The sequence below is a fragment of the Schistocerca nitens genome, chromosome 4, assembly GCF_023898315.1.
Source record: "Schistocerca nitens isolate TAMUIC-IGC-003100 chromosome 4, iqSchNite1.1, whole genome shotgun sequence".
Lineage (NCBI taxonomy): Eukaryota > Metazoa > Arthropoda > Insecta > Orthoptera > Acrididae > Schistocerca > Schistocerca nitens.
The window spans coordinates 632,936,059-632,962,241 of record NC_064617.1 but is presented as its reverse complement, the minus strand read 5'-3'; the positions used below and the strand labels follow the sequence as shown (position 1 = coordinate 632,962,241).

General features: G+C 44.0%; 1 protein-coding gene across 1 annotated transcript in view; it reads right to left on the bottom strand.

Annotated features, from left to right (window-relative positions):
- Window positions 1-26,183, bottom strand: part of LOC126251652 (calmodulin-binding transcription activator 1) — a 1,922,036-nt gene that overhangs the window by 372,181 nt on the left and 1,523,672 nt on the right. Inside the window, exon 7 of the mRNA XM_049952210.1 lies at window positions 8,080-8,215. Coding sequence (XP_049808167.1) covers window positions 8,080-8,215 — 136 coding nt within the window. The remainder of the gene's footprint in view (window positions 1-8,079; window positions 8,216-26,183) is intronic.

Sequence of the window (26,183 nt, the reverse complement as noted above, 5' to 3'; positions counted from 1 at the left end):
CGCAGAGTATGATATCTCTCTCTCTCTCTCTCTCTCTCTCTCTCTCTCTCTCTCAGCGACGATACAAGCTATCTATAAAGGGGAAAATACACTAGAGACTTTGACAGAGGGCAGACTGTAACGACCCAGTGCCTGCGAACGAATATCTCGGCAATGGCAAAGCTGATCGGAAGTTCGAGTGGTACAGTCGTGAGCATCTGTCGAAAGTGGTTGGAGGACGACGAAACCACGAAGAAGTCACAAGATATGGTCGTCCACACGTTGTCAAAGAACGTGGAGGTCGGAGGCTCGCCTGCTCTGGAAATTAGGATACGAAGCGATATGATGATATACTACAATGCTGGTGCAGATGCAAATGTTTCGGAGCTCATCGTTCAACGCACACTGTTGAACATGAGGCTCTGCAGCAGACCACCTATCCAAGTTCCCATGCTGAGCCAACGACACTGCCAACTACAATTGCAGTGGCCACGGTGTCATCACCATTAAACCGTGGGTCAATAGAAAACTGCCACCTGGTTGGGTGATGCAGTTTCTTCTCACACCAGGTCGTCGCTCGTGTTCTAGCGGGCTGCCCATAGGGGCAATATCATGCTGCGGGGAACATTCACCTCGGCTTCAGTGGGAACTGTAGTAATCAAAGAAACCATGACAACTTTTGATTACGGGAACATTATTGCGGACTATCTGCACCTCTACATGCTTGACGTCTTCCCCGATGCCAATGGGTTCTTCCAGCAGGATAACTATTCGTGTCACAAGGCCAGAAACGCGATTCAGCGGCTTCAGGAGCACGACACCAAACTCGCCCTGATGTTTTGGTCACTACAGTCACCTGTTCTGAACCCAATGCTACACATCTGAGATGCTATCGGGCGCTAGTTCCTTGTTCCGTGCCTACAAACCACCGGCCCAAAATTTACTGGAACTGCGTGAGCTGCGTGTAGACATCTGGTGTCACATACTTCTGGAGGACTTGTCGAATCCATGACACGTAAAATCGTTGCTGAAGCTACACGCTTTTTTTGTAACAACCTAAAATACACGCATTAGCCGATAACTAGTTGCAGGAAAAATGTTGTACATAACACTTCCAACAGAAATTAAGTGAACCCTTACGGAAGCCTCATTTACAACTGTAATAAGTGAAACTTCCTGGCAGATTAAAACTGTGTGCCCGACCGAGACTCGAACTCGGGACGTTTGCCTTTCGCGGGCAAGTGCTCTACCAACGGAGCTACCGAAGCACGACTCACGCCCGATACTCACAGCTTTACTTCTGCCAGTACCTCGTCTCCTACCTTCCAAACTTTACAGAAGCTCTCCTGCGAACCTTGCAGAACTAGCACTTGCCCGCGAAAGGCAAAGGTCCCGAGTTCGAGTCTCGGTCGGGCACACAGTTTTAATCTTCCAGGAAGTTTCATATCAGCGCACACTCCGCTGCAGAGTGAAAATCTCATTCTGGGAACTGTAATAAGTGTTAAACCATACTTGTAATTTCGAAGCTGCATTCTTCACAGTTATTCTCCAAAATCAAGTAACACTGATTCTTCACCCAGTTTTCTCTTAGAAACGTAAATGAACCCGTAAAGCATCTTGTATTATATGACGGTACTTGCCAGCTGAAAGTAGTTCATGTTGACAATCAGTGGGGCAACCTTCTTTATCTAACGAAAGCTGACTTCCTTGTTATTAAGAAGTGAATGCCCTAATTATGTAACACAAGCACACTATCTCCTATCATTTCTGTCGTCGGTATTTTGCCTAGTTAAATGCTGTTATGTTATGCTACAAGTCTCTTTGATTTCGCATAATTTCTGAACTACTTGTTTCAGTACACTGCGGATGTCAAATCTCTTTTATATCGGAATCTGCTTTTCTTAAGCCTATGTAACTTCGTCCCCCCCCCCCCCCCCCCCCCATGAACCATGGACCTTGCCGTTGGTGGGGAGGCTTGCGTGCCTCAGCGATACAGATAGCCGTACCGTAGGTACAACCACAACGGAGGGGTATCTGTTGAGAGGCCAGACAAACGTGTGGTTCCTGAAGAGGGGCAGCAGCCTTTTCAGTAGTTGCAAGGGCAACAGTCTGGATGATTGACTGATCTGGCCTTGTAACAATAACCAAAACGGCCTTGCTGTGCTGGTACTGCGAACGGCTGAAAGCAAGGGGAAACTACGGCCGTAATTTTTCCCGAGGGCATGCAGCTTTACTGTATGATTAAATGATGATGGCGTCCTCTTGGGTAAAATATTCCGGAGGTAAAATAGTCCCCCATTCGGATCTCCGGGCGGGGACTACTCAAGAGGATGTCGTTATCAGGAGAAAGAAAACTGGCGTTCTACGGATCGGAGCGTGGAATGTCAGATCCCTTAATCGGGCAGGTAGGTTAGAAAATTTAAAAAGGGAAATGGATAGGTTAAAGTTAGATATAGTGGGAATTAGTGAAGTTCGGTGGCAGGAGGAACAAGACTTCTGGTCAGGTGACTACAGGGTTATCAACACAAAGTCAAATAGGGGTAATGCAGGAGTAGGTTTAATAATGAATAGGAAAATAGGAATGCGGGTAAGCTACTACAAACAGCATAGTGAACGCATTATTGTGGCCAAGATAGATACGAAGCCCACACCTACTACAGTAGTACAAGTTTATATGCCAACTAGCTCTGCAGATGACGAAGAAATTGAAGAAATGTACGATGAAATAAAAGAAATTATTCAGATAGTGAAGGGAGACGAAAATTTAATAGTCATGGGTGACTGGAATTCGAGTGTAGGAAAAGGGAGAGAAGGAAACGTAGTAGGTGAATATGGATTGGGGCTAAGAAATGAAAGAGGAAGCCGCCTGGTAGAATTTTGCACAGAGCACAACTTAATCATAGCTAACACTTGGTTTAAGAATCATGATAGAAGGTTGTATACATGGAAGAACCCTGGAGATACTAAAAGGTATCAGATAGATTATATAATGGTAAGACAGAGATTTAGGAACCAGGTTTTAAATTGTAAGACATTTCCAGGGGCAGATGTGGACTCTGACCACAATCTATTGGTTATGACCTGTAGATTAAAACTGAAGAAACTGCAAAAAGGTGGGAATTTAAGGAGATGGGACCTGGATAAACTGAAAGAACCAGAGGTTGTAGAGAGTTTCAGGGAGAGCATAAGGGAACAATTGACAGGAATGGGGGAAAGAAATACAGTAGAAGAGGAATGGGTAGCTTTGAGGGATGAAGTAGTGAAAGCAGCAGAGGATCAAATAGGTAAAAAGACGAGGGCTAGTAGAAATCCTTGGGTAACAGAAGAAATATTGAATTTAATTGATGAAAGGAGAAAATATAAAAATGCAGTAAATGAAGCAGGCAAAAAGGAATACAAACGTCTCAAAAATGAGATCGACAGGAAGTGCAAAATGGCTAAGCAGGGATGGCTAGAGGACAAATGTAAGGATGTAGAGGCTTTTCTCACTAGGGGTAAGATAGATACTGCCTACAGGAAAATTAAAGAGACCTTTGGAGATAAGAGAACCACTTGTATGAACATCAAGAGCTCAGATGGAAACCCAGTTCTAAGCAAAGAAGGGAAAGCAGAAAGGTGGAAGGAGTATATAGAGGGTCTATACAAGGGCGATGTACTTGAAGACAATATTATGGAAATGGAAGAGGATGTAGATGAAGATGAAATGGGAGATACGATACTGCGTGAAGAGTTTGACAGAGCACTGAAAGACCTGTGTCGAAACAAGGCCCCCGGAGTAGACAACATTCCATTGGAACTACTGACGGCCTTGGGAGAGCCAGTCCTGACAAAACTCTACCATCTGGTGAGCAAGATGTATGAAACTGGTGAAATACCCTCAGACTTCAAGAAGAATATAATAATTCCAATCCCAAAGAAAGCAGGTGTCGACAGATGTGAAAATTACCGAACAATCAGTTTAATAAGCCACAGCTGCAAAATACTAACACGAATTCTTTACAGACGAATGGAAAAACTAGTAGAAGCCGGCCTCGGGGAAGATCAGTTTGGATTCCGTAGAAACACTGGAACACGTGAGGCAATACTGACCTTACGACTTATCTTAGAAGAAAGATTAAGGAAAGGCAAACCTACGTTTCTAGCATTTGTAGACTTAGAGAAAGCTTTTGACAATGTTGACTGGAATACTCTCTTTCAAATTCTAAAGGTGGCAGGGGTAAAATACAGGGAGCGAAAGGCTATTTACAATTTGTACAGAAACCAGATGGCAGTTATAAGAGTCGAGGGACATGAAAGGGAAGCAGCGGTTGGGAAGGGAGTAAGACAGGGTTGTAGCCTCTCCCCGATGTTATTCAATCTGTATATTGAGCAAGCAGTAAAGGAAACAAAAGAAAAATTCGGAGTAGGTATTAAAATCCATGGAGAAGAAATGAAAACTTTGAGGTTCGCCGATGACATTGTAATTCTGTCAGAGACAGCAAAGGACTTGGAAGAGCAGTTGAACGGAATGGATGGTGTCTTGAAGGGGGGATATAAGATGAACATCAACAAAAGCAAAACGAGGATAATGGAATGTAGCCGAATTAAGTCGGGTGATGTTGAGGGTATTAGATTAGGAAATGAGACACTTAAAGTAGTAAAGGAGTTTTGCTATTTGGGGAGCAAAATAACTGATGATGGTCGAAGTAGAGAGGATATAAAATGTAGACTGGCAATGGCAAGGAAAGCGTTTTTGAAGAAGAGAAATTTGTTGACATCGAGTATAGATTTAAGTGTCAGGAAGTCATTTCTGAAAGTATTTGTATGGAGTGTAGCCATGTATGGAAGTGAAACATGGACGGTAAATAGTTTGGACAAGAAGAGAATAGAAGCTTTCGAAATGTGGTGCTACAGAAGAATGCTCAAGATTAGATGGGTAGATCACGTAACTAATGAGGAGGTATTGAATAGGATTGGGGAGAAGAGAAGTTTGTGGCACAACTTGATTAGAAGAAGGGATCGGTTGGTAGGACATGTTCTGAGGCATCAAGGGATCACCAATTTAGTATTGGAGGGCAGCGTGGAGGGTAAAAATCGTAGGGGGAGACCAAGAGATGAATACACTAAGCAGATTCAGAAGGATGTAGGTTGCAGTAGGTACTGGGAGATGAAGAAGCTTGCACAGGATAGAGTAGCATGGAGAGCTGCATCAAACCAGTCTCAGGACTGAAGACCACAACAACAACAACATGTAACTTCGTACCAGGCTACAAGTTAACCTTATGTATAGTATGAATTATCAAAAGCAACTGTTGTGTAACATTTCCAGTGCTGTGATGGCTTTATGGGCACGTTCCGAAAGGCAACTAGTAATAATTTCTGTACCCAACATTATCAATCCGCAAAATGGTTTGTCTCACCCATCTTCGGGCACATTTTAACGATTTTTTTTCTACAAAGTGTTTCCGCATATGTTCTCTCAGGCCATTTTAGAGCGTTTCTTACTTTCGTAGCTTGTTTGTTCAAATTACTGATATTCAAGTCCGTCTGTCTTGCAAACAACTGTCTGTTCAGTTTTTTCCTTATTTCTGTTGTGCCGCTAGATTTCAAACAATCCCACTTTTTTTTTCATTTTCCCTCTACTGACCTTTCACTTCAACATTGCTGCCCTTATAAACACCTCCACAATTTTCCGATGTAAGACAACATCTTTTACTGTATCACACTTGCTTCGTTATGTTTCTATCAATCGGCACACTCGCTAAATATTGCACTAAGGACGAAATTAAACACATTAATGCAGTAAATATTCCCGGTTTGGCTTCAAGTAATGGGTGACTTCCAAAAATTCCTTTCAATAATAAAGTCAGATGTATTTTCAAATAAATTCAAATTGCATTTCTTTAAAACTGTGAAATGTTTCGTTGCCAAAACACTAAATGCACCGAAGCGATGTTATAAATAAATAAATACACTATGTGATATAAAGTATACGGACACCCCCGAAAACATACGTTTTCCATATTAGAGAGCATTCTTCTGCCACTTACTGCCACGTACTCCATATCAGCGACCTCATAGTTCAAATGGCTCTGAGCACTATGGGACTCAACTTCTGAGGTCATCAGTCCCCTTGAACTTAGAACTACTTACACCTAACTAACCTAAGGACATCACACACATCCATGCCCGAGGCAGGATTCGAACCTGCGACCGTAGCGGTCGCGTGGTTCCAGACTATAGCGCCTAGAACCGCTCGGCCACAGCGGCCGGCCGACCTCATAGTCATTAGACATCGTGAGAGAGCAGAATGGGGCGCTTCCCGGAACTTACGGACTTCGAACGTGTTCAGGTGACTGGGTGTCACTTGTGTCATACGTCTGTACGCGACATTTCCACACTCCTAAACATCCCTAGGTCCACCGTTTCCGATGTGACAGTGAAGTGGAAACGTGATGGGACACGTACGACACAAAAGCGTACAGGCAGACATCGTCTGTTGACTGATAGGGACCACCGACAGTTGAAGAGGGTCGTAATGTGTAATAGGCAGACATCTACCCAGAACATCACACAGGAATTCCAAACTGCATCAGGATCCACTGCAAGTATGATGACAGTTAGGCGGAAGGTGAGAAAACTTGGATTTCATTGTCGAGCAGCTGCTCATAAGCCACAAATCATGCCGGTAAATGCCAAACGACGCCTCGCTTGGTGTAAGGAGAGTAAACATTGGACGATTGAACAGTGGAAAACCGTTGTGTGAAGTGACGAATCACGGTACACAATGTGGCGATACGATGGCAGGGTGTGGGTATGGCGAATGCCCGGTGAACATCATCTGCCAGCGTGTGTAGTGCCAACAGTAAAATTCGGAGGCGGTGGTGTTATGGTGTGGTCGTGTTTTTCATGGAGGGGGGTTGCACCCCTTGTTGTTTTGCGTGGCACTATCACAGCACAGGCCCACATTGATGTTTTAAGCACCTTCTTGCTTTCCACTGTTGAAGAGCAATTCGGGGATGGCGATTGCATCTTTCAACACGATCGAGCACCTGTTCATAATGCACGGCCTGTGGCGAAGTGGTTACAAGACAATAACATCCCTGTAATGGACTCGCCTGCACAGAGGCCTGACCTGAATCCTATAGAACACCTTTGGGATGTTTTGGAACGCCGACTTCGTGCCAGACCTCACCGACCGACATCGATACCTGTCCTCAGTGCAGCATTCTGTGAAGAATGGGCTGCCATTCCCAAGAAAGCTTCCAGCACCTGATTGAACGTATGCGTGCGAGAGTGAAAGCTGCAGTCAAGGCTAAGGGTGGGCCAACACCATACTCAATTCCCGCGTTACCGATGAAGGGCAACTTGTAAGTCATTTTCAGCTAGGTGTCCGGATACTTCTGATTACACAGCGTAACACCACTGAAAACAGCGCAGAAAGTGCTGAAATATGTTTGGGTAGAACAAAACTAATGAAACGGTGTCTGCATAAGGCGGAATTTTTCCCCAGTTGTTCTTAGCAAGCAAGAAAAATAAGAGGAGTTACATTATTCGAAATACCATAATTCCACATACATAAGAGTAAGCATGAAAGCTTGACTAGCGTACATACTATTTAAGTTCCCAAATATGAAGTTGTAACAAGGTTCTGCAAACACTGTAATGTTATAAACTGAATTCGGGACTTTTTTCGGTATCCCGCTGAAAAATTACAATCAAAGGTAGCAATTTAAGTGTGCTGTATACTAAATAAATAAAACAATGAATCACTATTCCAGGATAATTCGCAATATAAATCTTTACTGTGATGCCGTACCGCTGTGATTCACCCTCGTTACGTGTAGGGAATGAGAAAGGAAGTAAAGTCTAGGTGTAGTTGGTAAATTGGGCATTGAAAACCCGTTCCTCGAGGACCCGAGTAGAGGATTTCTTAGATGAAAAATATTTTACACTGGAAGAAGATACTAAAGCTTTGCACTGATCTGGCATCATGTACACGTATCTGCCAACAAAACTTATCTGGATTCTTGTTACTCTTAATAATAATAAGTTGCGCAGGCAAAGCACAAATACATAATCGAAAAACACGATTATTATATAAATGCGTGGTGTACGCACCTCGGTGCCCTGCACCTTGAGCTTCATGTGATCCTCGCGCGTCGTCTTGCCGTCCTTGCGCTTCTTCCAGCAGTAGCCGTCCCGCCGGTAGCGCACCTTCTTGCGCGAGTACAGCAGCATCGAGCCGCTCTTCGGTCTGCAACAAAACACAGTACGATACGTCAGGGCGCACGGTCAGTCCAGGGTAGCGGGGCACGATAAGCCACACAATAAACACTTCCTACATCACAGATTCAAGTCAGCACTGTTATCGCATATACATGGCCCGAGAGGGCCTAAAATTACGAAAAAAATACAGCATCAACAAAGATACATACGCCAGAGTAGATTTTCTTTCGGCAGCGCAGTGTGCACTATTTTCCTTGCTCATTAAAACTACCTGTCGTATCGGGACCTTCCACGTCCAAATGCCCCATCTGCTGAGCATGCAGGCATGACTCGTGACCCCACTGTCAAGGCTGGAGGGAGCGTTGTTTACGTGCCTCGATACCCGGAATGTTCGTATTTCGGGGTCAAATGCTCTATCTGCGGAAAGTCCAGCTACAGCCCACCGCCTCGTCCTCAAAACTGTGAGAGCGGGTCGTGTGCCGTGCCTGGAGCATTTGCCAGGGAAAGGAAAAGGTTCATTTTTTGAGTCTTAGTCGGGCACAAAGTTTCAATCTGCCTGGAAGTTTTAATGTTCATGTTAACTTAAATGAACTTCATAACACAGATTTGGCTAGCGGCAATACAAAATCAGTGGAATTATGGAACTCATTTACCATATAAACTTGATTCTGCACGGCACGATGCCACCACATACTGTAGAATTACTTACCGGCAAGGCGTGGAATCGGACAAGTGCAGCTGATATTCTGGGGCCTCTTCCTTCAAGTGACTTACATACGAGTCTACAAAGTATCAACAATGGATGCTGAGGGAACGTCAAGAACGAGTCGTTAACAACTAGATCGTGTTTATGTTCAGTGGGAAAAATGTCTATTATCCATTATTCGTCGAAAACGAGTTGCACATTCCTCACCACAGGTGGTCAAACATCGTCGTGCTTACTTATATAAGCTAATGGCTGACAAACCCGGCTTTGCCCGGGTATTCATTTTGCCAATTTTCTGTTAAAACCGAAAACAAAACAATGTACTGTGTTTGTAGTGTAATATCGAAAAATTTTATTTTCATGTATTCGTGAAACCACCTTTGTAATTGTGTCTACAAAGCAATTTTGTAAACGTCTCTACAGCAAAGTCGCTTTATAGCTCCATAGACGACCAATGTTTTCGCCAATAGCCGTTTGTACTTTGCATTTGAAAGCCGTTAAAAGCACTGCCAAGCGTCAGGAATTTTCTTAAGTTGACTCGACTGTACCAGTGTTGTCAATAGTAAACAATAAATATATTAAAATTTTATGTATGACGCGACAGTTTTTCAATGTTTATGACGTCATATCTCTTAAATTACGTGCCGTACGACAGTATCATTATTTGTGTATATTCAGCAGTATATTCGGATAATGTTAGAAAACTATGTTGTGAACAGTGTTAGCAGCAAATAAGTAATAAATTTAAACGACATGCACAACGCGGCAGTTTTCACGCATCTCATTGTTTATGACATGACATCTCCTGAGCTATGTGTGGTACCACGACTTATAATTTTATAGGTGCACTTATCGGCATATATGGATACTGTCTGCGAAATTTTGCGAATATTGTTAGTAGCACAGAAGTAAAAGAATTTAAACGTCACGCATGCGGCGGCAGTCTTCTTGCACCTCATTGTTTACGACGTCTTATATCGTGAACTATGATAGGTAGTGGTTCTCACCCTCACAATGATTGTTGCCTGACGGTAAGGGTTGCGGGGTTGTGTGCAACAAGTTTGGTTGAAATTGATCCAGTCTTTTAGGAGGGGATGTGAAACATACACACATGCATTTTTATAATATTTGTATCTGTCTGCCGGCCGAAGTGGCCGTGCGGTTAAAGGCGCTGCAGTCTGGAGCCGCAAGACCGCAACGGTCGCAGGTTCGAATCCTGCCTCGGGCATGGATGCTTGTGATGTCCTTAGGTTAGTTAGGTTTAAGTAGTTCTAAGTTCTAGGGGACTAATGACCTCAGCAGTTGAGTCCCATAGTGCTCAGAGCCATTTGAACCATTTTTGTATCTGTCTGATTATTTAACGTTGGTGACTGTGAGGACTGAAAGTGGAGTGTATTAGTCGATCATGATATTATTGTACCTGAAAGTGAGGGCGTTTCGTCCGGCTTATCGTGAGTTTTTATCGTGATATTTCAGAGGACACGCTGAACCACCTGACAGTATATATACACTGTCTGAAATCATTCACAATGCGATGCGCTTTTCTTAGTCACCATTGTACTAGTTTACTGTAACGTCACCGCGTGTTTCCGGTAACGACCACGGGAGGCCAAGTGTAATAATACTGTGGTCGGGTATTAATGTCGTATTTACATTGTTGTTGTTGTGTTGTTCCTGTTGGTGGTGGTGGTGATGGTAAGAGCAGAGGCAGAAACTGAAATACGTCATGAGCAGCGGCAGTGTTTCCGGCCCTGATACCCTCTCTGACGTCTCTGTTGCTGTTCCGTTCAGATTGCCCTTAAGATGTGTAAGCCGGTATCACCTGGCATGCCAGCGACGGCATACATGTGTCTATTAACAGCTTGCTGCGTTTGTGGTTTCTGGACTTTGGAAGCTAAGAAAATGGCACGGCAGACAGACTAGACAAAAAATTAGTGACCCTCAGCATACATCATCCTAATGGCCCTAATCCTGAAAATAGTCACATTTTCGTGAGTAAGAGTGTCCACAACTGTCTTCAGGTGTGCAATATGCAACTGAAGCCACTCGTTGAGCATTAGATTACTGGTTCGAACGAGCGAAAGCGAGAGAGAGAGAGAGAGAGAGGGGGGGGGGGGAGATAGAGAGAAGGATTTCGAGTTCTTTTGAGTTCTACGTTTCACCCGCTGTTCCAAATTGTGCCAGACATTTTCTATGGGGCTAAGATGGAGTGATTTAGCGGCAAAGTCGATATGCGAAAAGGTGCCTGAGAATTCGTCAAACCACGAACGTACTCATGCAATCCTGAGAAATGGCTGTTATCTTTGAAGGGTGTGTCCAAAGCGTACTCATCACGAAGATATCGAAGACAGAGCAACAATTGGTCACCATAATGTTGGAAAACGTCCTGGGTCGTGTTCGCGGTAACCTGAATAAGTGGGTCCGAGTCACGGTACGAGAAACTCCGCTAAAACATCAGAGAGCCACTTCCAGCCTGGACTGCACCCTCTACCGCCTGTAGGTGGAAGGCGTCACAGGGCTGCCGGTTCACTCGACGACCTGCATCGTTAGATAAAAGGTGAAACCAAGACACATCAGAGCGCATTACACTCCTCTGGTCGGCTACCATCCAGCTTCCGTGTTATTTGGTCCACTGCAGAAGTACAGCTTTATGCGGCGCTGCCCCTTTTGCAAGGTAGCCAACTCCGAGAGGCCATTTCATGCAGTTCCCTTCGTCATGTTAACGCGGAAATGGGTTGACATGAGCGTGTCTTTACTGACAGCAACAAGCTCTATTAGGTCTGAGACCGATTTTCATTGCCTAGGCGTGACAATCGTTTCGGTCTCCATCGGTTACGACCACTGTTCTTACAGTGGCGGCGAGTGGTACACGAAGGTTTGTAGACACGTTGGGAGCCCACATTGAAACACCATCACATCGGGCAACTTTATTCACCTTGTAGTCATGGCCACGACCAAAAATGATTGCCCTTTCCTACCACTCGCCACATCTCTCCAACGTGAGCCTATCTTACTGCGCTGGTTTCATACATTAGACTGGCACAAATACCGCGCTTCACTGTCATGTCTTATGTCAGCGCCAGCGGTGTTGCCATGTTGAAAACACCGGTTCTCGTCAGATCATGGAAATTGAGCAATGTTGGGAATGGCTGGTACTTGTTTGGGTAACCACGTGCTGTTGGCAGCTTTCCCTTTGCCTTACGCAAAGCAGAGGAGGGGCGGCGGCGTAATGTTCCCGATCACCAAACTTTGCGCCTATGTCCTGGATTAAATTCCAAACGTCTCCGCAAAACCTTACGAAGTGACGGCAACTGACATTATTGATGGTGATTCGTCCGTCCGATGGGGACGTTACGCTGGGAGGCACCTTTGGTGCTACTCGAGAGGGCTAAGCTATGTGCCGGCACCGCGTTTCACTGTGTCCTTCTGTCATCACCACCATCACCCTCGTCCAACACAAACATGACACCACACTACACGCATCCATTAAAGTCACCTACGCTTATCAGATGCACTTAAACACACAACTCTTAACACTTCGCTAAGGAAATGTGTCATTGTCTGCGAAGGATAGAAAACTTTTCCAACTAGCGTCCGGGACCGGCCGTGGGAGTGTCCCAGCCAACTATACCGCACATATGACTTTATTTTACTTACATCAGCCGTGGAGGGTCACATACTCGCCTGGTAGCAGTATCACCCTTATCCACAGCGCTTCATACTGACCAAGTTGCAAATGGTCATTTTTTGCAAGGACGTTGACTACACCATTCGCAGTTTTATTTGAAATATGAGACTACTACATTTTAAGTAAGATCGTAAAAACCTTTATCAAGAACGCTATCAGATTTTGCTTTATCCAAACAGACGTATGGAATATGAGATGTTACATGATTACAGTCGTTAACTGTGACGTAAGTGAAAGAGGTAGCTTGAAAATGCACAACGGGACGAAATTAACGAACAGTTAAAGCATGCAATAAAGGATTACATACACTCATGCTCATAAATTAAGGATAACTGCAGAATGTGGTACCGCACAACGTGGCACTACACAAAACTGGCGCTAATAACATAGGCACATAGGTAACACACACGACACAGATCTGTAAGTCCACGGTATTGGTGATAAGTTGAGAAAACAGTCCGGAAGCACATGTAATACAAAACGCCACTGTTTCCTGCGCATGTACCCCGACTTCAATATGGGATATGATCACCATGCACACGTACACAGGCCGCAGAACGGGTTGGTATACTCTGGATCAGGTGGTCGAGCAGCTGCTGGGGTATAGCCTCGCATTCTTGCACCAGTGCCTGTCGGAGCAGCTGAAGTGTCGTAGGAATTTGAAGACGTGCAGCGATACGTCGACCGAGAGCATCCCAGACGTGCTCGATGGGGTTTAGGTCTGCAGAATAGGCAGGTCACTCCAATCGCCTGATATCTTCTGTTTCAAGGTACTCCTCCACGATGGCAGCTCGGTGGGCCGTGCGTTATCCATCAGGAAGAAGGTGAGACCCACTGCACCCCTTAAAAAGGCGGACATACTGGTGCAAAATGACGTCCCGACACACCTGACCTGTTACAGTTCCTCTGTCAAAGACTTGCAGGGGTGCACCAATCATAATCCCACCCCACACCATCAAACCACGACCTCCATACAGGTCCCTTTCAACGACATTAAGGGGTTGGTATCTGGTTCCTGGTTTACGCCAGATGAAAACCCGGCGAGAATCACTGTTCAGACTATACCTGGACTCGGCAGTGAATATAATCTGGGATCACTGTTCCAATGACCATGTACTGTGTTCTGTGTACACCAGGGTGCGATTTGTGCTTTTACCAGAGGGGGGGGGGATGTCTTCGGGGGTTATTAGAATTATATATGTTAGTAGCTTGGACCGTGGCGTTACGCATGGTTAAACAGCTATTTATAAATAGATGTTAATGCCGAAACTCACTATTCACGCGTATGCACTATCAGAAAAGCCATCCTTTGTTATATCTTTAAAAGTACATTATAGGTAAAGCTTATTTACAAAATCCTCTACATACAGGTAGGTATACGAGGGGAATTCAAAAAGTAGAGGCACATTTGTGAAAAAGCTGTACTTATTCTGATGATAGAAAACTGACACATATTAATAGTATTAATAGTAAGACTTATTAAAAACTTTCAGTGTTCGGCTACACAAATTTAAATTATATGTAAAGTTTTACTCCAGTGCGTGGCAAATAAACATCCCAGGTTGGGACGCATAAACTAACACCAGAGGAGGCTGGCTCTGAGCACTATGGGACTTAACAGCTGTGGTCATCAGTCCCCTAGAACTTAGAACTACTTAAACCTAACTAACCTAATGACATCACACACATCCATGCCCGAGGCAGGATTCGAACCTGCGACCGTAGCAGCCGCGCGGCTCCGGACTGAGCGCCTAGAACCGCTAGACCACCGCGGCCGGCCACCAGAGGAGGGGATGGTCTGATGCAGAGGGGGGGGGGGGAATCCCCCCCATCCCCCCCTGCAAATCGCACACTGGTGTACAACAGGCTTTACGGGCTCTCCTGTGACCAGGGGTCAGTGGAATGCACCTTGCAGGTCTCCGGACGAATAAACGATGTCTGTTCAGTCGTCTGTAGACTGTGTGTCTGGAGACAACTGTTCCAGTGGCTGCGGTAAGGTCCCGAGCAAGGCTACCTGCAGTATTCCGTGGCCGTCTGTGGGCACTGATGGTGAGATATCGGTCTTCTTGTGGTGTTGTACACTGTGGAGTCCCGTACTGTAGCGCCTGGACACGTTTCCTGTCTGCTGAAATCGTTGCCATAATCTTGAGATCACACTTTGTGGCACACGGAGGGCCCGTCCTACGACCTGCTGTGTTTCACCAGCCTCCAGTCGACCTGGTATTCTACCTCTCATACCGCCATCAATGTGTGTTCTTTGAGCCATTTTCAACACACAGTCACCATTAGCACGTCTGCAAACGTCTGCAAACGTCTGCACTTACTCGCTGCACCGTACTCTGACATGCCAACACACCTTTGCGTGTGTGGACTGCTCCCAGCGCCACCGTGCGACGACCGCAGGTCAAATGCACCACATGGTCATACCCCGAGGTGATTTAAACCCGCAAACCGTCCATCAGAGCGTTGTTTCACCATGTATCAGAATTATCCTTAATTTATGAGCATGAGTGTAAAAAGAGGCCTGCGCAGGTGAGCGACTTCCTCACGATGCTCGACTGTCTTAGAGAACATAAACACACTTACACTTTTGAAATGTACGCTTAAGAGCACTCCCGGGAAGGGTAGTTTTGCGGTGTTCAACTGAAGGGCTTTGAAGTGCTCTTCTGAAGGGATCTATGGGATGAAATTCCTGAACTACGCTTCGAAGGACTTTTGCTAATTAAGATTACAGCGCTGAAACTGTTCATATGACTTCGATAAAGATTCTGGTAGATCATCTACAGTCTCCGATCAGAAATCTAACGAGTACCACCGCTTCGATCCTCTTCAAAAGGGAATATCTGGAACATGCTTGAATTCGTATGAGGACGTAATTCGGCAGATACCTGGTTGAGGCAGCCCCTACAAAAATTTGATGTAGGAGATTTAGCTATTGTCATTTAGATGGCAGATAATAAGATCAAAGTATCAACTAATATAAAATAATAAACTCTTTCGGAGTTTAGATGACGAGATTTATAAAAAAATTATTTCAGAATAACAGTGAAAATTACAAAAGCGGCACTGTAGTGAAGAATGTTGATTTGAGCACCGCGGCATTTTACTGTATATAACTGTACGGTAAATGGAATATTGTAGCCTTCTGTAATTAGATTTGAATCATTTTCCACGATTAGGAGTAGATGGCACTCTTGGGGATGTCACTTGTCAATGTGCATTAAGTTTTCTGTCACTCGCATACCTGAAATTCTTTGTCGTGTGATGTAAATCATGTGCCTGGAGTATACTACCATGATCCGAAGTATTCGTAAAACCTGGCTGGCGTTCCGCTTGATTTATATGCAACCCATTTGACGTAACTTTGTTGCATGTCCCGTAATTTTTCAGAACAGTCATTTGACCATGCAAAATAGTTACTACAAGTGGCCACTACAGAACATTGCTCGGTAGGGCTACCAATCCCAATTTAAAACCACGATGATAAAAAATCAGGAAAAATATTATTACAGTTTACACAGTCTTTAACGCTGCCGAGTTCAAATTTATTACTGTAAATTACATTTCTTAAAGCAAGTTTCAACTTGAAATTATGTAACGAAGATTTTTGTACCGGACCAGAGCGCGTCACTCCTATTCAGAGACTATGGTCCCAGTTAAATAACAATGAAAGATCTGAAATTGGGCTTCAGTCACGAGTAATAAAGCGTGCACATGTTTATACTTGAAATGGTGTGATCAAAATTCGTGTTGGATGAAGATTCGAACCAAGTACCTAATCGGATTGCTAAATAAGAACAACCAATTTCTCACCAGAAGTGAGATTACAAACTGAAATGATGTGAAGTAAAAGAATGTCATAAACTGGGAAGAACAAACTGTGACAAATCAGAGAAGCAAAGTGTACAAGAAAATCTAGCGCAATGACCAAAAACTAGGACTCAAGAAGCTGTGAACGAAATGAAACAATAGAATGAATGCAGAATAAGTTCAATTTCAGTTTTTAATAACATGAACGGAGAAGCAATGGTGATCATAATGTGGAACAAGTAAGTAATACAAAATGTTCATAGTAATGTCTCGAATATGTCCTCCTTATTCAGTCTATGAAAACGAAAGGGATAAAAAGTATCGTCTACTCGTAACGATTACAGAGTAACTCCTGGTGAATCTTTGTCAGTAAAAACGAAAAGCGCTTGATAAACGCTTTCAATTTTCAGACAGCTTAAGACACGAGAAAAGCCAATGTAACGGAGAGTTTTATCTAGGTGAGCATGAGAAGGAATTTCTATGCACCTCCTGGCAATTGGTGTGTTTAGCTCACAGTTTATTTCCTACTTGCACACTAACAAAATCTCTAGGCTGTCAACATGTTCATATAAGAATTACCTAAGCGTAACTGTTAGAACAGACTGCCACGTTAAATGCTGCAGTACTTGCGGCCGAATCTGACCAAGTGGACAACGCGAATAATCGTATTTTCATATCATCTGATAGCGTCCTTCGCAAAGGTTCTTACGATCTTGGTAGTTACGGGCACAAGTGTCTGAGACGTGAATTCCGTACGGCAAAAGAGAAAGTGCGAGTTTTATCACTGTGCCAGCGCTCAGAACAGTAGTCTCATATTCAAATAAAACTGCAACCGGAAGTCGTTTAATCGATTAAGGCAAATGCTGGGATTTTTCCTTTCCTTTGAAAGGGCAGTCTCTTTCCTTCCCCATCCTTCCCATCCTAGCTTCTCCTTCACCTCCAAGGACTTCGTCGTCGGTGGGGTGTTTAATGCTTACGTTCCTTTTTTTTCCTTTTTCCCCACTGAATGTAACGAAAGTTAAGTGGTCACAGTTCATCACATTTTCCAATAGTCGGGTGAACCACAGCGGCAAAACGTCAAAATGTCATTCATCAAAGCCTGTTGGCCTTCTTGCAAGAGGCTATGTCGAACGGATCCTCCTTGAAAAGAGAAGACCATTTTCTGTTGCGATTTCTTCTGTAGACCTATTCCATACAATGCACAAATGTCTCCGGCTCCCTTCGCTGTCTGAAACCCTCGATCAAATCCAAAATGTCATAAATTTTAGACTTTTCTAACGCTTAAACAACGATCCCACAACCTTCAAATGTACAACATTCAACAAGTCACGCCATGAACAATTAAAGAACCTCAAATAAAAAATGACGTTTCGTAAATATACTTATAGCAACCTGCGTGACAACACACCAAACATAAATCTTCATAAACTTACATACCAACCTAATTTTCTCAAGTAAATTTTTACCTGGTAGTTTCCGAGTATATACTTCAATATTCTTCACATCATATGCTGCATGAGAAAAGTCACAACAATCTTACCTATGTAAATATATATGACGAAATGGGATTAAAAAAAATAAAAAGTAGGGTGTGCTTGATATCTCGCATTTATAACCGTTATGTGATTGTATTTCAGTGAGTACAAAATAAAATTTAAAGTATTCACTGAGTAGCTGAGGCAGCTGGTGAATATCGATGCGGACGAACAAGGAAATGAATCCAGAATGAGATTTTCACGTTTATTTCACTCTGCAGCGGAGTGTGCACTGATATGAAACTTCCTGGCAGATTAAAACTGTGTGCCCGACCGAGCTGTGGCTGTGGCTGTGGCTAAGCCATGTCTCCGCAATATCCTTTCTTTCAGGAGTGCTAGTTCTGCTAGGTTCGCAGGAGAGCTTCTGTAAAGTTTGGAAGGTAGGAGACGAGATCCTGGCAGAAGTAAAGCTGTGAGTACCGAGCGTGACAGCCGGTACGGTAACTCAGCGTGTTCGGTCAGAGGGTTAGTTGCCCTCTGTAATAAAAAACTGAGATAATGGATCAACTACGAACTGAAACGGGTGTCTTGCGACGTCCGCACCGAGCAGATACAACGAACGAAAACGAACAAAATAAGACTACAAAAAAAAAAAAAAAAAAAGCGTGTTCGGTCAGAGGGTTATCAGCCCTCTGTAATAAAAAAACTGAGTTAATCGATCAACAACGAACCAAAACGGCTGTCTTACGACGTCCGCCCCGAGCAGATGCAACGAACAAAATGAGATTAAAAAAAAAAAAAAAAAAAAAAAGATGGTAGAGCACTTGCCCGCGAAAGGCAAAGGTCCCGAGTTCGAGTCTCGGTCGGGCACACAGTTTTAATCTGCCAGGAAGTTTCAAGGAAATGAATGTTTTTAACAGGCACCTCTAGATTCAGAACTCTCATTCAGTGCATCCTTCATAACACAAAATCATAAGCCAGTTACATGAGTGGTTCAGTGCACTGTTGGAATGATTCTAGTTTCGTATGCTTAAGGTCTGCGTTCGATGACACGTCTGGTAATAACTTTTAACAAGTACGAAAAGATCGCTTTCACCTTCGATAACGTCAGATGAACAGCGAAGTATTGCACCGGCGTGCCAAGGTACATTAAACACGAGCTCACTTCGCTACTGATTGGAGGAGAATCGGTGTAAGTTGGGCCATGACAAAGGCGAAGTTATGGCAAATATAAACTCTGCCCCAGCTAGCTGTCTTAACCATAAATTTTATTATATTAATGAATTAGTTCTCCTGCAACGGCACAGGGCACTTATTTCATATTATATTTGAACTTGAGGTGTTGAAAATATTGATGCTGGACTGGGATTCGAACTCATATCTACACTTTTGTGGGATTTTACCCCTTCGGGGCAATACATTTTCTTAGTTCCGTTGTTCAAAACTCCTCAAAGTCTCGACTAAAGGTGTGTGTTTGGGTTCGAATACTGGTCTGGCACAAAAATTTTATTACGTCATTTCAAGCTGTTCATGCCCGTATAAAACTAAAGGTGAAAAATAATTAAAATTTTAGGCTAGGAGCAAATTGAGACGCGTATAGCGCGTGTGGCGCGACGCAGCGCAGCGCGCGTTTTTGTAACACCACAGGTTCAAATGGGACCGCGCAAATTGCGACGCGACGCGACTGGGACGCGATACGCGCCTGCGCCAGGTCGCGCGGCGTTGTGGTTGAGGCACAGTTTCTCGCGCCGCGCGTCGCGCTTGCCTCGCTAGCACCGTGGGAAATTTGAGGCGGGGAGCGGAAAAGTAGCCCGGCCATATGCTCACATCGGAATGGCGCATATCAGCAGTGGTAGTATTGCCAATACGATAAATTTTGCCTTACTGTGTACTGAACTTTATTGCCTGTGGGTTGTGTTTCGTTTTTCGCTATTTAAACGCTCCAGCTTTCTTCGTTAGCACGTTATACCTTTCTGTTATTTATATCTGCATAGTTTTGTTTTGTTTTTCTTCTGTCAAGAAAAATGTATACTTCAGTGAACTGATGAGCCATTGGCCGCTGGAATTGCAGCATATGCCTCCGTGATGTTTTCAGATCGCAAGAAGGGACAGAGGGTAGTGAATAAGGAAGCAAGGAATATTATAAAATCATGTGATTAAGAATCAAGGCAGGAAAGTAAAGCAAGGCTATATTCTCGCTGCCTAGTAAGCTAGCGTATCTGTACGATCTGTTACAAAAATTTAGAAAGGGATAATCTCCACAGGTGTGATCCCCTTGTGCTTGTGGTAAAAAGCGTCCAAGATCTGAAGTATAGAAGTTTCACTGTGATTACTCTGATATGGATGTAATAATGTAATACGACGCACTGTACTACATGCATGTGAACAACATATTTCCATTGCAAGCTAGAAACAGTCGAAAAGCAGTCACAAATAACAACGTTTTAATTGGTTCGCCGTGATGAGAAAAAGCATTTCAATTGTTGCATGGACATTATCAGCATTTATAAACTAATTATGCAACAACAGGCTACTCAAATGAAGAAAATGGTCGGTATTATTACTAAAGTAGGAATATCCTAAAAGAGTGTTATGATTAAATATATTTTATTTGTTGAAATGTGCTGCTGACAAAGGCAGATCTACTTTCATGACAACGTTTTTCGAACTCCATCTCACAAGGCACACATGGATAACTTGTGCATTCCTGTCGCGCGCATTATCCTTCGCTGCTGACAATACACTGACCATTGTGTTGTGCGACAAATAAATTGTTTATTTTTCTCAATAACAACTATTTTATTCGCGATCACGCATTGTCAGTTTGGCAAGCCCTAGGCGAGTAAACAGTATCTGGCATGTGCCTATCATTCCGCCTGAAGGAACGATCGTCATTATTTTAATACTGCTCAGATCAAGAGAAGGAATAAAATCCTTCGGTAAGTTTCCATTCCAGTCGCTCAGTGTTAAAAATAAGATGGGTTACGGGGATTCCACCATAATTCCAACAGAATTGCCAATCTGTTTTTGTGTGAGTTGTTAACCTTTTATCATTCGAAGAAGCATCACCATTTATGAGTAAAGGCCACATTTTTCTTGGTGACTGGTTTAATTGTACTTCCTTTGTCACAATGTAATTTGCCAAACTCATCTCACAGCAGATATTGAGACAGAATTCCGAAACGGAGGGCCTCATTAAACAAGTAATTGGCAATGACAGAGCTAAATAGCTTACGAAAAACCTGATAGTATCGGTTTGCAGTAACATAAAAGAAGAAATTTCATGTTTATTTTCATACTAGGAAGCTCTTATTTCGCTAGCTGTCGATAACTCTTAAAAAATTACAGTCACTGGAGTGAAATAAATAAAAAAGAAGTATAAGTAGTGATATATCGCCATAGATAAGAAAGTTCCGTGTGTTTAATAATTGGCAAAACACTCTCCTCCTTGTGTGCTATCATTCGCCAAACTTTCGTTTCGATGTCTCGAGCGGTTTAGGAGATACGAGAGATGTTGCGAGTATTTCATTCTCGCGGGCGTGAGATCGGAAGTGAGCGCGCTACATGGGATCCATTTTCTCGAGATAGGAGGCAGACAGAGATCTCCTCCCACGTCTAAACAAAAATTCAGCTTGTTAGCTAAATTTCATACGCAGCAACATATGGTGTAACACGCACCAAACGCAAAATCACAGTGACCCCTAATGTTCGTTGCAAACTTTTTGAGTTTTGCGTAGTGTCTTACTAAAATGTGTACATCACAATAAGAATGGTCATTAGCGAGGTGATGGGCACGAAGCTGACATATAACGCTACTAGTAAGGCAAAAATCATATATTTTCAGAGAATAGTTTCTGTAAAATCATTTGAGAAAGATAAGAAGTTGCGCGCTTCGGTTCAGTCAGTGCAGAGCGTCGCCAGTCGGCGCGTACGAAGTATGGTGTACGCGTCGCAATATGCGCTGGACCCGCGCGACCCGTGCGGCGAGTGCGTGTAGCGCTATAGTGTCGTGTCACGTCACACGTGCTATACGCTTCTCAATTTGCGCCTAGCCTTAGGGTCTCTCCACGCGTTGTCAAAAGTAACAATTGGTGCTCCTTTCAACTCCTAGTGAGACACACAATTTTTCATTATAACGTTTCAGTTTCAAACAAGTCACTCTTCGTAATGTTTTTTTTGTGTGTAGTCAACAATGATGACAACGTGCGGGTTCGACTCTCAGTCAGCACTGAACTTTCGTCACGTTGTTTACAGTTCAAAGATAAGCACATCTCACTGCTAACGATCTAAACCAATATTTAACGTCTATTCGTGGCTAGAAAATAACGGCAATAGGTACAGGTTTCGAATCCAGATAAGGCAAAACTTTTCGTCTCGCTAATTCAAATTCGATCATTACGGCACTAGTGAAAATGTTCGATAGCTAGCTCATCGTGTTTAGTAAAAACAAAGTATTAGGTACCGGGTTCGAATCTCCGTCCAACATAAACTTCAGTTCCCGTCGTTCCCAGTTAAACATGCGCGTACTTTGTTACTTGCTGTCGGGGAATGAAGACTCCTACGCCATCTGTTGGTGTTCTGTTAAGTCTGTACATTGTGCTGCCCTCTGCAGCGGATATATTTCAACAGTAACTGTAAAATGGACGTGTGAGAATAAAGGTGTGTGAGAGCAGAAGTTTTACTGTGTCCTTGATTTCACTAGTGTGTAGAAACATTTTGGTGCCGAAACCTGGGAGAACATGAAGAGATAGAGTGCTACTACACATTAAAGAGGACTCGACGCCGGCGGAGAAGGTTTTGAGCGACTTCAATCTCAAAATCCGGTCACGTCACGCCACGTTCAGCTCACACAGGTAAGTTGCGGCATTGCTCTGAAACTGTAGCAAAGGACACTGCGGGGCGATTGATTTGTATGTGATGTTACTTGGTGCATGTTTGTTGGTGGCAGAGCAATAGAGGGCAGTTGGCGTATTATTTGCAAAGCACAAATGGGACTTGCTAAAGTATTGTTAGACTGCAGCGCCATCTGTTAGCAACAGCGACCACTACTGAAGGTCGTGGAAGTTGAAAACTGCACGGTCGCGTCATCTCTTGAGAACTAAAAACATCACTAGGGGGCTGCTAACGGTTCACAGTCCAGGACAGCGCCATCCCTTAGCGATAGCATCCAACTGTCCTTGAACGCACTCTCGCGACAGAAAGCAAAACCACCAACTCAACATGGCAGAAGCAGTAGCTACGAACTTGGGGAGGCTGCGCCGGAAGCGGACGACCTTGCGACCGAATGCGACGCGTTTCGTCAGCCAAATAAACGCCTTCGATGGTTCTACAGCTGCAGAAGAAGTAGAACACTTCCAGGAACGCCTACAGGAAACATTAGAAGAGTTGACCCGACTCAACGATACAATACAGGACTTGCTGCATGACTGTGAATACGAAGCCGACACGGAAGCTTGTGAGGAATATACTGATAAATGCAAACGCGCCCTCCGAAAGGCCTTCTAGGAGGAGCGCGCTCAGGAGACAGAAACGCGACGTCAGCGGCTCAACAACACGCCGGTATGGACATAAACTTGCCTACTATCAAACTGCACGCATTCTCAAGGGATATAGAAGCTTGGCCTCGATTTTGGGAGCAATTCACAGCTTCCATAGACGAGAATCCGATGGTGTCAACAATGAACAAGCATGTATTCCTCCGTGGTTACCTTGATGGGGAACCTAAGGACTTGGTCGATGGGATTGCTGTTACAGCTGATACATATGAGCAGACTAAGCAAATTTTGAAATCCAAATATGGGGATAAGAACAGAATTATCCAAAGTCACCAGGATTTCTTGGAGAATCTTAACACTTCGACTTCAAGCAGTCCAGAGGCTCTCAATTCCACCTACATTGAGTGCCATAAGCGCATCCAAGCACTACGAGCACTAGGAGAAAATGTGGACTCTTATGGGAGAGTGCTTGCACCCAAACTTCTTCGAGCCTTTCCTGAAGAAATTTGCAAAAATTGGCTTGTTCATGCCCGAAGGCAAAAGATTGAAGAAGGGAACCTCACCCACCTTATGGAGTTCTTAAATGAAGAGGTGGAAGGAGCTATCAACACACGCAAAATTCGTGGAGATACTGTACCACACGAAAATTACGTACCAACAATATCTGCCTTCCATGTAAAGGTTAAAACGAAGAGGGACAAGAAGAAACAACAGAATTCGGAGCCCTTCTGTGTGTATTGCGGCGAAAGAGGGCACTGGGGCCAAGACTGCCAAAAGATTGCAAGCTTGCAGACAAGAATCGACGCCCTCAAGACAATGAACCGTTACTTTCTATGCCTGAGACGTGGCCACAACAGAAATCAGTGTTTCAAACGGGGAAAGGCGTCCTGTGCGAAATGTAAGGGGGAGCATTGCGTTTCTATCTGCAGTAGCCATACCACAACAGTAAATAAAATTGGAACTATGACTTCTAACTTCACATACCTGCAGACTGCTCGTGTGAGTATCACAGGACCCACTGGTAACAGCAAACAGACACGTGCCATCCTGGACACAGGGAGTCAATCGAGTTTCATTCACCATTCACTGATCGAATCTCTCCAACTAAGTGTCATTGGAAGCACTACTCTCGAGATAACTACTTTCGAATCCAGTTACAGTTCATCACTCTCACGGAAGAAGGTGCAGTTTAATATGATGGGGTGCTCCACTAATTCCCACATATCAGTAACAGCCTTTGAAAGCACAAATAATTTATCACAGCAACCAACAGTGCCACAAGATGTAGGAGATATGGCCTTGAGGGGTGTTACACCACTCGCAGATCCTAAAGGAGACACTGAAGATCTACCTATTGAGATCCTGATTGGAGCTGATTATTACTGGAGAATCGTGGCTTTGGAACAACCAATCAAGGTATCACCATCATTGGTTCTTCTCCCAACAATCTTTGGATATGTTCTCAGTGGAAACAGATCTAGCACCACCGTCAACAGAGCAACTGTCAACTTTATTCAGGGCAGCTGCAGTGATATATCTGATGAGTCAGTGCTCCGATTTTGGGACCTGGAGACAATCGGGATAACAGGACATCAAGAGCGAGCATTAAAACCCATGGACCACCCTATTTATCAGGAATTCCGAGAATCATACTATGTGGAATATGGCCGCAGAGTTGTATCTCTGCCTCGAAAGAAGGATATGCCTCTCTCCTGCAACCGCACAACTGCTGAAGCGCGTCTTCGCTCCTTACAAAACAAGCTGCGAGGGAATGAAGATCTGGTCATTTACCACGAGACCATGTCGAAATATATTGAGAAGAACCAGGTAGAGGTAGCACCTGAGGACTGTACTGCTGGAAACACATTCTACCTGCCACACCACATTGTGAAGAAATGCATCAGTGGAAGTGTGAAGTACATCCTCACATGAGCCAGAGTCTCTATCGCTGAATGATGCCCTCGAAAAGGGACCAAATTTACTTCCGGATATTCTAGCAATCTTACTACGATTCCGCACACTTCCGGTGGGTTTAGTGTGTGATGTGGACCAAGCTTTCCTGCAGTTAACGTTGAAAGAAGAAGACAGAGACCTCACGAGGTTCCTTCGGTATCGTGTTGAGCAAGCTGGAAGTGGTGCCTACATGACCACAAATGACGTGATTACATAGCGCTTCAAATGTTTGCCATTTGGACTTGCACCAAGCCCATTCCTGTTGTCAGTTGCCATAAGGGAGCTAGCAGCACTAAATAGTGAAAAATATCCACAATATTCAGGACTTGTAAACAAGTCAGTGTTCATGGACGATTTTGTAGCGAGTGTTAGAGGCAGCGACACCGCTGCAACTGTTTACCATGAGCTGACAGAACTTTTCCAGCAGATAAGTCTTCCATTGTCCAAATGGGCAACTAATTCGAATGATCTGAAGGCAATATGGGATGTCAAAGGCCTTGAAACAAAGACCACGACCCAAGTTTTAGGAATTAATTGGAACACAGAAAATGATTCTATCTGCAGTGACTACGAGAAGCTAGCTGAAAATCTAATGGACAAACTGGTTACCAAGAGAAATGTTCTTCGAGCAGCTGCTCAGTTTTATGACCCCCTGGGTGTGTTCACTCCTGTTGGGATCGTTTCAAAGATAATTTTCCAAGACACATGGCTGAGGGGTCTTACATGGGAGGAAGTTTTGCCCACAGATCTTGCATGTCGTTGGCACTCATGGGTCTCAAAGCTTCATCACTTGTCATCACTACATATTCCTAGATGGATAGGGACGCTGGGCACAGGTGGCTCTGCGGAGGTGCATGTATTCTGTGCTG